Source organism: Eulemur rufifrons, chromosome 2 (genome assembly GCF_041146395.1).
Source record: "Eulemur rufifrons isolate Redbay chromosome 2, OSU_ERuf_1, whole genome shotgun sequence".
In the NCBI taxonomy this organism is placed as follows: Eukaryota; Metazoa; Chordata; class Mammalia; order Primates; family Lemuridae; genus Eulemur; species Eulemur rufifrons.
In genome coordinates this window covers 49,940,968-49,953,198 of record NC_090984.1, presented here as the reverse complement: position 1 = coordinate 49,953,198, position 12,231 = coordinate 49,940,968, and the positions used below count along the sequence as shown (strand labels likewise).

Here is a 12,231-nt window from a genome sequence, read left to right as displayed (position 1 = left end):
TTACTTTTTTACCTTTTTAATTTTTTTTTTTTTTTAAGAGAGGGTCTTGCTCTGTCATCCATACTAGAGTGCAGTGCTATTATCAAAGCTCACTGCCACCTCAAACTCCTGGGCTCGAGTGATCCTCCTGCCTCAGCCTCCCAAGTAGCTGGGACTACAGGTGTGCACTACCACATCCAGCTTATTTTTCTATTTTTTGTAGAGACAAGGTCCCACTCTTGTTCAGGCTCGTCTCAAACTTCTGGCCTCAAGCAATCCTCCTACCTCGGCCTCCCTAAGTGCTGGCATCACAGCCATGAGCCACTGCACCCGGCATTAGTTTTTTTATTTTTAAGAACTTTAAAATGCTATTTTTTGGGAAGAGAGGGAGAGGGTAGATTTATAGATTCTACCTGCTAAATATATAATAGGTTCTTCTTTCAGTTTGTATCTAATAAACTGTATATATGTTCTCAAATTTACCGTATTTCCAAGAGAATCTATTCTTTCTTTCTGGCTACAAGGGACAGTTGTGCTATATTCTTTCTTCAGTTAGAAAATGCTTCTATGTATGGGTACATGGCAGCTGGGAAAGACTTTCTTGTAACTCACTACTCAGCACAAGCAGAAGTTATTCTTTATAGCAGAATCACCGTAGCAAAACAGTGGTGAGTAGCTGGGCTGCCAGGCAGGCAGGTAGGATAGGATGAGGTGGCGTAGTGCAGAAGGAAGAGATGGCAGGTGGAGTTAAAAGTGGGGATGACACAAGGAGGAAATGGGAACACTCCTCTGGGCTTTGTCTTGGAGACAATACTGTATGTGAGACCAAGCTTTTAAAATGGTGCCCTTTTCTCTTTTTCAGAAGCAGACTGTCAATAAAGGCAGGGTAGTGACTCCAGTTCCTCCAAGAGGAAGACTTTCTGTGGCTTGTACTCCCATCAGCCAACAGCACTCACAAGGCTGGTTTCACAGCCCTGCAAGTCAGAGCACCTTGGGTCTGAAGGGGTCAGTCAAGTGCTCTGCTCTCTCCGCAACTAAAATGAGTGTCAGGTAAAGAAGTCACTTCAGAGTGTAATCACAGGCAAGATTTCAGGTGGACAATATCAAATTTATTTTAATGTTGGTTTAAAAAAAAAACAGGCCAGGTGCGGTGGCTCATGCTTGTAATCCTAGCACTCTGAGAGGCCAAGGTGGGAGGATCGCTTGAGGTCAGGAATCCGAGAGGAGCCTGAGCAAGAGTGAGACCCTGTCTCTACTAAAAAATAGGAAAAAAATTAGTTAGGCAACTAAAAACAGAAAAAATTAGCTGGGCATAGTGGCATGCACCTGTAGTCCTAGCTACTTAGGAAGCTGAGGCAGGAGAATCGCTTGAGCCCACTAGTTTGAGGTTGCTGTGAGCTAGGTGGACGCCACGGCACTCTAGCTCGGGCAACGGAGCGAGACTGTGTCTCAAAAAAAAAAGAAAAAAAACCCAGAAAGAGGATCTGGAACAGAGAGATCAGCGAACAGTTTAAGTGCTAATCTTTTCTCGTTAAATTTGTGTTCAGTTTTTCTGTATTATTATCCAGCTTTCCTAACCACATACTTGATTAATAAGTAAATATTAAAAAAAGATATATATGGATAGTCTTCATTTTATTAATGTATGCCTGCCAAGATGTCTAAGGAGAAAATTTTCCATTGACTTAAATATAATAAGTAAAGCTAAATTCCTACAGAAAGTCTCACAATGCAGTGAACTGAAAAATTGGCTTTTCCTAAAGTACTAATATTGTAACCCTTTGGGCACTGGAGTATCATAGCCATTTTATACCCCATTAATCCCTGTTTTTCTTTGCTTATGCCTTTCCTGACATCAAGGTCACCTCAACTGTGACTGTCCTCATAGATGAAAATCTTCAGGTTCCTTCTAATACCAAAATTTTATTCTCTCCTTTTCAAAAGGCATTTGTAGTATCTAATAGACCTAGGGCATGGTAACTTTTCCCAACATGTGCAATTATCTAACATGGTTTTTAAAACCTAAAAATAGCCTTAAGTTTGGAATTCTCTTTATTGAGTTAGCTTGTAATAATGAAATACCAATAATTAGTGGTTCTGATTTCATTTAGTACTTTTTTTTTCTTTAGAGACAGGAGTCTCATTTTATTGCCCAGTCTGGTCTTGAACTCCTGGCCTCAAGTGATTCTCCTGCCTCAGCCTCCCAAGTAGCTGGGATTACAGGTGTGAGCCACTGCCCCAGCTTCATTGAATATTACTTAAGAACCCCATGGTCAATCTGCTGGCCCTTGCTTCACCGAAGTGTACAGAGCTGGACTTCACAGCACCTATCCTATCACGTCTAATTCTTTTTGAAATGAGATCTTGCTCTTTTGTCAGGTTGGAGTGCAGTGGCGCAATCAGCTCACAGCAACCTCAAACTCCTGGGCTCAAGTGATCCTCCTGCCTAAGCCTTCCGAATAGCTGGGACTACAGGTTCATGCTACCATACCTGGCTAATTTTTCTATTTTTTGTAGAGACAGGGTCTCACTGTGTTGCCCAGACTGGTCTCAAACTCCTGGGCTCAAGTGATTCTCCTGCCTTGACCTCCCTAAGTGCTAGGATCACAGGCATAAGCCACTGTGCCAAGAAACATCTAATTTTTTTTTTAACTCTATTACATAGTCCTCAGTAATAATTTCAGGGTGTTGATTCAGGATGACCATCAAATTTATAGTTGTAAGTCCAGAAGTTTCTGTTAACCCTCTGACCATCAAACCTATATACATTTATATATGTCATTAATGGATTTTCACTGAATCTAAGATACTATTGATTGAAGACTCACCATTATTTTATAAACCATTAGGAAAAGTGACTGCCAATTAACTATTGACATGTTACCAATTACAAAACACATACCAATTTCAGAGATGTTAAAATGTAGAAAAAATACACATCAGAGAATCAGTGAAGTATATTAATGGCCATTTGCCATGAGTAGAGAATGTGGTTATTTCTATACCACTCAACTGGATGGCATTCTTCTAGGAAGATATAAGATCTGTTCTCACTACTCATCTGGCATAGCAATCTCCTGCTCTCTCTGACTTGCTGATCCTAGGAGCACGAAGAGAAAGAAGGAGAGCTCCTGGGATTGTGTCCTGGAATATAACTTGAGGCCTACAGGTTTATACCTTGAATGCTGTCTTATACTGTTGTTGGCCAAGGCAAGGAGAGCAGAAAATACAAGAACATATTTAACAAGTAACCGAAGTTGATAAATGATTTGCTTTAGTATCAGCCTTTAAGAACACGTTTCTTCTGCAAAAGAGGTTTGTTCATATGACAAGTATTTATTGAGACCATTTTACTGCTTGCTGATGGTCGAGTAGTTTTATTTATAAGCTTGACACAGGTTACTCTTGCTACAAGTACTCATGTCTTATACTCCACTGTACTATTCAGGTTTTCAGCTGCTACTAAAGATAATGAGCATAAGCGTTCACTGACCAAGACTCCAGCCAGAAAGTCTGCACATGTGACCACATCTGGGATTGCCTCAAAAGGCCAGGCTGTGCTTGGGACACACAACTTAAAGACCACCAAGGAGAATTCTGCTGTTGCGGGTAAAAAACAAAACAAAACAAAAATCCCCACTTCTGTTTCATCTTTAAGCCATGTAATTTCCCAAAATTATTAAGTGTATCTATTCCCTTAAAGCCTCTCCATATCTGTAAATCACAAGTGAAAATTTTACCATAGGAGTTTTTCATTTTATACTCGTGACAGAAATGTCAGAGACACCAACAAAAACCTGATACCTGCCTAGGGGCTCCCTAAAGAGCACTGTGCCCCTTCTGGGACTCGGGGAGTAAGAGGAGTAGCACAGTATGCATTACAGTCTCTGAAAGGCTCTGCAGGACTTTGAACTAACAGGATCCCAGACCACAGAGTTCATGGAATAAGTGCCACACTAATGACTAATAGATTGCACAAGCAGGAGTAAGACATACAGATATTTTTCTACACAATGTCTACTGGACCACCACCTTTCAAAAGAATACTTACAGCAGTGATATGAAGGTTTAAACAGTATAACCGAGTTGAGGCCTGTATTACAACTGGATATGTGAAGATTCCCTAAAGAGTCCTATGGAATGTGTTGGTCCAAGAGCTTTGGTTACACAGATACAGAAACGATTGCCAGGTTCCCTGAGATTAGAAAACTCCACCAGGAATAAGACTAGAGGAGAATATGCTTGGTAATAATCAGTGTGGAGACTCCATTTAAGAATTTCTTCATGTCTTAATGACCTAAATTAAAGACTGAATAGTGAGACTGACAACCAAATTTCAAGTGAGTCCAGAGGTGGGAATAGTAAATTTATGATTTTTCCCCTAAATGACCTCCCATTCCTGCTCTACCCCCTTAACATTATCTGTATCAGCCAGCAGCCATTCCATGTAACATTCCAAATCATGAAGAAAGGCACTGGGTAGGGGACAGTGATAGAGAATGGTTGGTGGACTTACCTAAGATACGACTATTATTTGCAAAGAGCCACCAGTTACTGAACAGTAGCCTCCTACCTTTATAATGAGAACAGGTTTACAAATGCCCACAGATAAAGGCATCAGGCCAAGACTAAATGTTTACAACATTCTAAGCCATCTCTTGTAAGTAATTTGGGGGTGTACCCAGTTGGGTTGAGATAGTTTTATATTTTTCCAATTAACAAATGAAAATTTTATATAAACAAAATCAAACTCTGATTTTTTTTTCCCTATGATTTGTTTCATTCACTCAGCATAATGTTTGAAGATTCAACCATATTGAATCATTTTCACTGTACTTTTCAGGGGTATGGATATATTTTGGTTTGTCTACTGCTTATGGACATGTTGCTGTTTCTAGTTTTCACTATTATATATGATATAACTACGAAGACTCTTAAACATGTCTCCTGTACATGTGCAAGAGTTTTTCTAGACCTGAGGCAGGACTGCTGGACTAGACGTTATATTGACATTTACTATCCTGGCTGAATTATACCTATTTGTGCCCCCACCAGCAGTCTATGACAGCCCCTTGTTCCACTCCCTACCAGCACTTGAGAGTGACATGATGGGATAGCTTATAGATTCTGACGGCTGCTTCACAAATACAGGCAGGTGTTAACATTTGTCAACGACCTGGATGAAAGTGAGTGGCTTACTCTTTGAGGAAAGAGGATTATAAAATGTGCCAGATATTAATGCCCATCGGTAGCAAAAAAGCTTGCCAAATTATACCATTTTGGTATACTTCTAACTTTATGATGCAAAAATTTACATTCATAAGTTATACAGCCTTTATTATTAACCAGAGCCATGAATCTTTTCAACTACATGTGATCAGGTTTCTTTATAGCTGTTTGTGTTAATGATAACACTATTAATAACATAATTTTGTTTTAAGAGACAGGGTCACAGTCTATCACCCAGGGTGGAGTGCAGTGGCATGATGATAGCTCACTCTAACCTCAATCTCCTGGACTCAAACAATCCTCCTGCCTCAGCCTCCTGAGTAGCTGGGACTACAGGCATGCTCCACTACACCCAGCTAATTTTTTCTTTCCTTTTTTTTTTTTTTTGTGGAGATGGAGTCTTGCTATGTTGCTCAGGCTGGTCTTGAACTCCTAGGCTCAAGCAATCCTCCCACTTCAGCCTCCCAAAGTGCTAGGATTATAGACGTGAGCCACTGTGCCTGGCCAATAACATAATTATATCTAAAAGGGCATCTACTATCAGGGAAATAGACTGAAAAATTACCCGGTTATTCCTTCAAAAAGGATTCTAAACTCCCAGCTAATCCTAGAGAATGTAATAATATTCAGAATATTTGCTTAACAGGGGAAACAAAGCTTAACAGGTAAGCTTTCCTTAGTTATTGTTTTCTCCCTTTTTGTCCTTTCTAATCCTGCATCTGTTTCAGACTATTCATATAGATTATCCTAGTCTGTTTGGGCTGCTTTATAATAAAGCACCATATACTGGCTTATAAACAACAGTAATTTACTTCTCATACTTCTGGAGGCTGGATCAGGGCAGATCAGGGTGCTAGCATGATCAGATTCTGGTGAGGGCCCTCTTCTGGTTAGCAGACTGCCAACTTCTTGTATCCTCATGTGGTAGAAAGAGAGCTAGAGAACTTTGTGAGGTCCCATTACAAGAAATGAATCTCATTCATGACCTACTTACCTCCCAAAGCCCCTACCTCCTAATGGCAATTACATAGGGGGTTTAGGATTTCAATATATTATTTGGGGGTGGGGGAGAATGGCACAAACATTTACTCTGTAACAGATTATATTTTTAAGATTGAGAAGTGATACTTTGATAAAAACTATAACAGGTCTTTTTTTCTAATTAAGCACTTGGTGTTTTTTTGTTAGTTATTATCCCATTCAAGTTGACAACAGAGGCAATGCAGACTCCAGTCTCCAATAAGAAGCCAGTGTTTGATCTTAAAGCAAGTTTGTCTCGTCCCCTCAACTATGAGCCACACAAAGGTATGTGGGAGTGTTTTGAGGTATAGGGCCTATAAAAGATATAAGATTAAAGTAATCAATCCTGCATCTAAGGATGTGAAAAAATTCTAGTGTCTCAGTGGAAGCCATACTTGACATCCTAGAAAGAATCCCAAGGTTGCCCCATTACAACCACACTTAAGCATATATTAAGATGTAATGTAGGATCCCTTGAGCTCAGGAGTTTGAGGTTGCTGTGAGCTAGGCTGACGCCATGGCACTCACTCTAGCCTGGGCAACAGAGAGAGACTCTGTCTCAAAAAAAAAAAAAAAAAAAAAGATGTAATGTAATCTGTCTTTCAGTGCTTCTGGAATTACTTTCAAGCACACAAAGTTCCTAAAAGAATCACACTTAGGTAACAATGTTTATCTGTAAATTACTAAGGTTAACGAACCATAAATATAATGAAACTTAAATCTTATTTAAAAGTAGAATCAGCTAAACTGTAGTAAAAAGGAATTCTCTACTTCACACATACTCCATTTTTTCTCCCTACGTTTTCTCATCTGTGGCAATGGCACCTCTATCCACCTAGTTGTTCAGGGGAAAAACCTGGGAGTCATCCTTGCCTATTTACTCTCTTAGACCCCATGTCCAGCCTGTCAGTCCTTCCAACTCTACCTTTGAAAGAGATCTTTAATCTGTCCACTTTCTTTTTTTTTTTTTGAGACAGAGTCTCACTCTGTTGCCCGGGCTAGAGTGCCATGGCATCAGCCTAGCTCACAGCAACCTCAAACTCCTGGGCTCAAGCGATCCTCCTGCCTCAGCCTCCCGAGTAGCTGGGACTACAGGCATGCACCACCATGCCCGGCTAATTTTTTCTATATATATATTTTAGTTGGCCAGATAATTTCTTTCTATTTTTAGTAGAGACGGGGTCTCGCCCTTGCTCAGGCTGGTCTCGAACTCCTGACCTCCTGACCTTGAGCGATCCACCCGCCTCGGCCTCCCAGAGTGCTAGGATTACAGGCGTGAGCCACCACGCCCGGCCTAATCTGTCCACTTTCAGTCTTCCACTGCATCCCCTTTTGGTCCAGGTTGCCATCATCTATCTCTTCCCTGAGCTAGAGTAGCCTCTGTCCCACTATATCCTTAAAAACAAATCAGAGCACATCACTCCCTTGCTCAAAATTTCTCAAGATTTCCCTCCCCCCACCCCATTTCATTACATCCTCCCTTCTCTGACGATGCTCCAACCACACTGGTATCCCAACTACTCAGACACACTGAGTTCATTCCCACCTCAAGATCTTTGAACTTGCTATCCCTCTACCTGTTTAGAATATTCTTCACACAGACCTCTGCACAGCCTGCTCCCTCATTTTCCTGGGGCATCCTCTCAACTGTCACCACCTGAGAGAGGCCTTTCCTTCACTTTCCTGCCCCCCACAATCCCTCTTTACTTCTTACCTGCTTTTACATTTTTTCATGACACTTAGCTCCATTTGACGATATGTTACTTGACTATTAACTATCTCTACCATTGGGAGGTAAGCCCAGAGAGCAGGGATTTTTTACTGTTTGGTTCACTGTTCTGTCCCCTGGACCTAAAACAGTCCCTGGCACATACCAGCTGCTCAAAATGTATATGTGATGAGAATGACTCTGACCACTACTAACTTATACTGACATTAGTAAACCTGGATTAGAGCTTCATCTGTGCTATTATTTATATATCCTAGACAAGCCAGTCAGTTCCTTCCCTAAATAAGTATTGTTAATTTCAAAGGTTATTGAAAGGATCAAATGATAAAGGTGGGTGTGAAAGTCCTTTTTAAAAATGGAAACTGCCATAAATGAATCACTGGTCCTCAGAAACAAGTCATAAACTACACAAATATTATAAAAAGCAATACATAGAGCCGGCTGCAGTGGCTCCCTGCCTATAGTCCCAGTTACTTAGAAAGCTAAGGCAGAAGGATCACTTGAGCCCAGGAGTTTGAGGCTGTATTGTGCTATGATCACACCTGTGAATAGCTACTACACTCCAGCCTGGGCAACACAGTGAGACCTCATCTCTAAAAAACAAAAAATTTAATTAAAAAAGCAATTTGTTAACATCTAGAAATTTGGTCCCAGTTTTTTAATTTATCATTGTACATATTTATGGGGTATAAAGTGATATGATTCATGAATACAATGTAGAATAATTAACTCAGGCTAATTAGCATATCCATCACCTCAAATACTTAACCATTTTTTGTAGTGAGAACATTTGAAATGTACTCTTAGCAATTTTGAAATCCACAATACAGTTTTTAACTGTATTCATCATGCTATGCAGTAGATCTCAAAAAAACATTTATTCCTCCTGAGACTTTGCACCTTTTGACCATCATCTTCCCATTCCTCTCACCTCCTGCCTCTAACCACCACTCTACTCTCTGCTTTTATGAATTTAATTGTTTTAGATTCCACACAAGTGAGAACATGCAGAATTTCTCTGTGCCTGGCTTATTTCACTTAGCATAATGTTCTTCAATTCCATCCATGTTGTTGCAAATGACAGAATGTCCTTTTTAAGGCTGAATAGTAATCCATTGTGTGTATGTATATATACTTTCTGTATTCATCTGTTGATGGACACTTAGGTTGACTCCATAACTTGGCCATTGTGAACAGTGCTGCAATGAATATGGGAGTTCAGACATTTCGACAAACTGATTTCAAATCTTTTGGATAAATACCCAGAAGTGGGATTACTGGATCTGATCCCAATTCTAAAGCCAACAAAATAGTCCCCCTCATTCTTTTCCAAATACATTTTAATAGCTAGCAGTAATGACAAATGACACAGGTGAAATACTACTTTAATATTAAACATAACACTTATGTAGTCTTGGGATAAACTTCTTGATTGTAATGGCTTCTTTTAATGTGCTGGTTTAGTATTAAGATTATTTTTAACTTTATTTTTCTTTCCCAGAAACACAGATTCAAGTAGACCTGAATATATACTCCCCAAGACTTTTTTTTTTTAGTGTTAACATTTTTTCTGTGATGTAACAAGGATTAAAAAATAGGACACATCTTTAGAGGAAAAATGTAATTTATATCTGTGGAATGTGAAATTTAAATAAATTGCAGAATATACTGGCAAGTGTCTATAAAAACAAAGTATAAATGTTGATAGCAAGCAAGTAGACACAGATGAAGAGAATGAAGTTGAGAGTATACAACTGGTTTTGTCTCTATCCTAAACTAGGAAAGCTGAAACCATGGGGGCAATCTAAAGAAAACAATTCTCTGAATGAACATGTAAACAGAGTTGACTTCCACAAGAAAACTTACAAACAACCTCGTCTCCAGACCAGGTGAGTACATACTTATTCAGTTTTATAATTCTTTTAATTTCAACAGACTGTATATATAAAACAGCACCTCTGAGGGATAGTCTCAGTATAGCGGTGTTTAACACATTAATTGCCATGTGAGTTGTATGTAACTCGGGGCCTCGTGAAGCATGTGTAATTCCTGTCTCTTCACCTCGGGAGCCGTGAGAACTATTTTTCAAGTTGCATAAAACTCACGTACAGAAAACAATAAAAAATAACAAATTTTTCATTAAATTAGAAAGGATCATTTTGTTTTTGAAGTTTTTATTCTATTTTTTTTCTTTTTTTGAGTCAGTCTTGTTCTCGCTCTGTCACCCCAGGTAGAGTGCAGTGGTGTTATTGTAGCTCAGGGAAACCTCATACTCCTGGGCTTAAGCAATCCTCCTGCTTCAACCTTCCAAGTAGCTGGGACTACAGGCATGCACCATGATGCCCAGCTATTAATAATTTTTCTATGTTTAGTAGAAATGGGGTCTTGCTCTTACTCAGGCTGGTCTCAAACTCCTGACCTCAAATGATCCTCCAGCCTCAGCCTCCCAGAGTGCTAGGATTATAGGTGTGAGCCACTGTGCCCAGCCTATTCTATTTTCATAATAAACACTGGCCCCAAAGAAAAAAAAAATTTTTTTTCTAGTGTGGCAGTCAATGTGTTAAGAAGAGGTTAGAAGTGGAATTACCTTTAGAACTTTCAGAAAGTACACGTGCCTAGGCTCCAGCATACTGAATTCCTAGTTAGTAGGTTTGGGGTGAGATCCAAGCATCTGCATTGTTCTCAGGGCTTACAGGTGATTCAGAAGAAGATCTGGATGCACAGTACGGCCCTTGCATGACATATCTGACCAAACAATGCACATGGATATCCCTCCAGACACCAATGCTCAAGTGCCCAGGGAACCTAGGTATGCAGGTAGATGTAAATTCACTCAAGGAAACCAGGTTTACAAGGTGTCAAGGCCCTTTCAGGGGAAAAAACACCCAGGAGGGTCCTTAGAGGTTTCCTTCAGCATGAAAACCAACCTAAAGCCAGAGCTCATCCTGGGCTTCAGCTGATTCTGGTTGAGTCTAGATTTCCTGACTGGAACCCTCCTGATACAGGGTTACTTATCGTTTCACTCGTGCCTATATCCAGCTGCCACCAATGCCTTTACCAACTGTATTTATTAAGATAGTTAACATGATACTGGGTTTTTCCTTTGTTTTTCTGCTTAATCCCCTCTAGTGAAAAACCTAGTGGCTTGAATCAGTAGACCCCCCTGGTTCTAGTTCTAGCACTTTCACTAGACTGTGAGTTTTGAGCTTGACTTTTGACTTTGATTTCTAGGTGTAGAGGTATAGAGATTTCTCATTTAAAACAAACTTTTAGTGCTCACTTCGGCAGCACATACTAAAAAATTGGAACGGAACGATACAGAGAAGATTAGCATGGCCCTAAAAAATAAATACATAACTAAAACTTTTTAAAAGTACAGGAGTTGATTTCAATCACCAAGGTGCCTTCTGTTTCCAATTCCATGCAGGATTTCAGAATGCTGAGTTAACAAAAAGGAAAATATTAATTCCTAGCCCTTTAACACAACAGTGACTAACAGGTGTCAGACTGCTAGGCAAGCACAGTGTCCTGTAAGAGTCTGTTTTACACAAGTGTGCTAGATGTCATTTTAAGTTTGGATATTAGTTCAACAATAGTTGATTTAAAGTGTCTGTAGTAGAGCTTCACTAGAGCCTAATGTGTGACCTGTCCCTCTTAGGGAAGAGCAACGGAAGAAACACGAGCAAGAACGAAAGGAGAAGAAAGCAAAGGTTTTGGGAGCACGAAGGGGCCTCAAAATGGCTGAAGATTAATAATTTTTGAACATCTTGTAAATTCCTTCATTCTGAACTTGTTTTCCTTTTGTAAATATTTTTATACTGTCTTTCTCGCTTTAATCAAAATATCTTTTTCTGCTGTTAACTATTCATAATCTGCATAGTGTCCATGGGTTCTTCATGTGCTACATCTCTGAAAAGACTCACCTTAAAGCTCACAAATTCAAATTCTTTGAAATGGTTTTTAGCTAAGTCAGTTTTCTAATGAGAACCATCCTAGAGATTCTTAACCTAGATTCTTAATGTCAAGTTCCCCTGCTAGTTGTAATATTAACAGAACTGCAGTCCTCTTCTAGGCAATAGCATTTAACTGACAGCAGCTTAGTTATACAAGCTTCAGTAGAATTTGAACAAGCTAATAGGGTAAGCTAGGATACAAAGGCCACTGCTGCATCCTCTAGTCTAGAGAATCTAGTAATCTTAATAAATCTGGACCATATGGTTTGGTTATGGCATCGATATTTTACCTAGGTGAAAAATGTTTTGTCTATACTTATA

General features: G+C 39.6%; 1 protein-coding gene across 6 annotated transcripts in view; it reads left to right on the top strand.

The window, feature by feature from the left end:
• Positions 1–11,709, top strand: part of NUSAP1 (nucleolar and spindle associated protein 1) — a 29,189-nt gene extending 17,480 nt beyond the window's left edge. For 3 of the 6 annotated variants that reach the window (XM_069461297.1, XM_069461268.1, XM_069461258.1), the window contains exons 7-11: positions 842–1,029; positions 3,428–3,588; positions 6,397–6,513; positions 9,738–9,846; positions 11,616–11,709. In XM_069461297.1, coding sequence (XP_069317398.1) covers positions 842–1,029; positions 3,428–3,588; positions 6,397–6,513; positions 9,738–9,846; positions 11,616–11,709 — 669 coding nt within the window. The remainder of the gene's footprint in view (positions 1–841; positions 1,030–3,427; positions 3,589–6,396; positions 6,514–9,737; positions 9,847–11,615) is intronic. The other 3 variants (XM_069461287.1, XM_069461278.1, XM_069461307.1) reach the window with 2 other exon arrangements.
• The last annotated feature ends 522 nt before the right edge of the window (positions 11,710–12,231 follow it).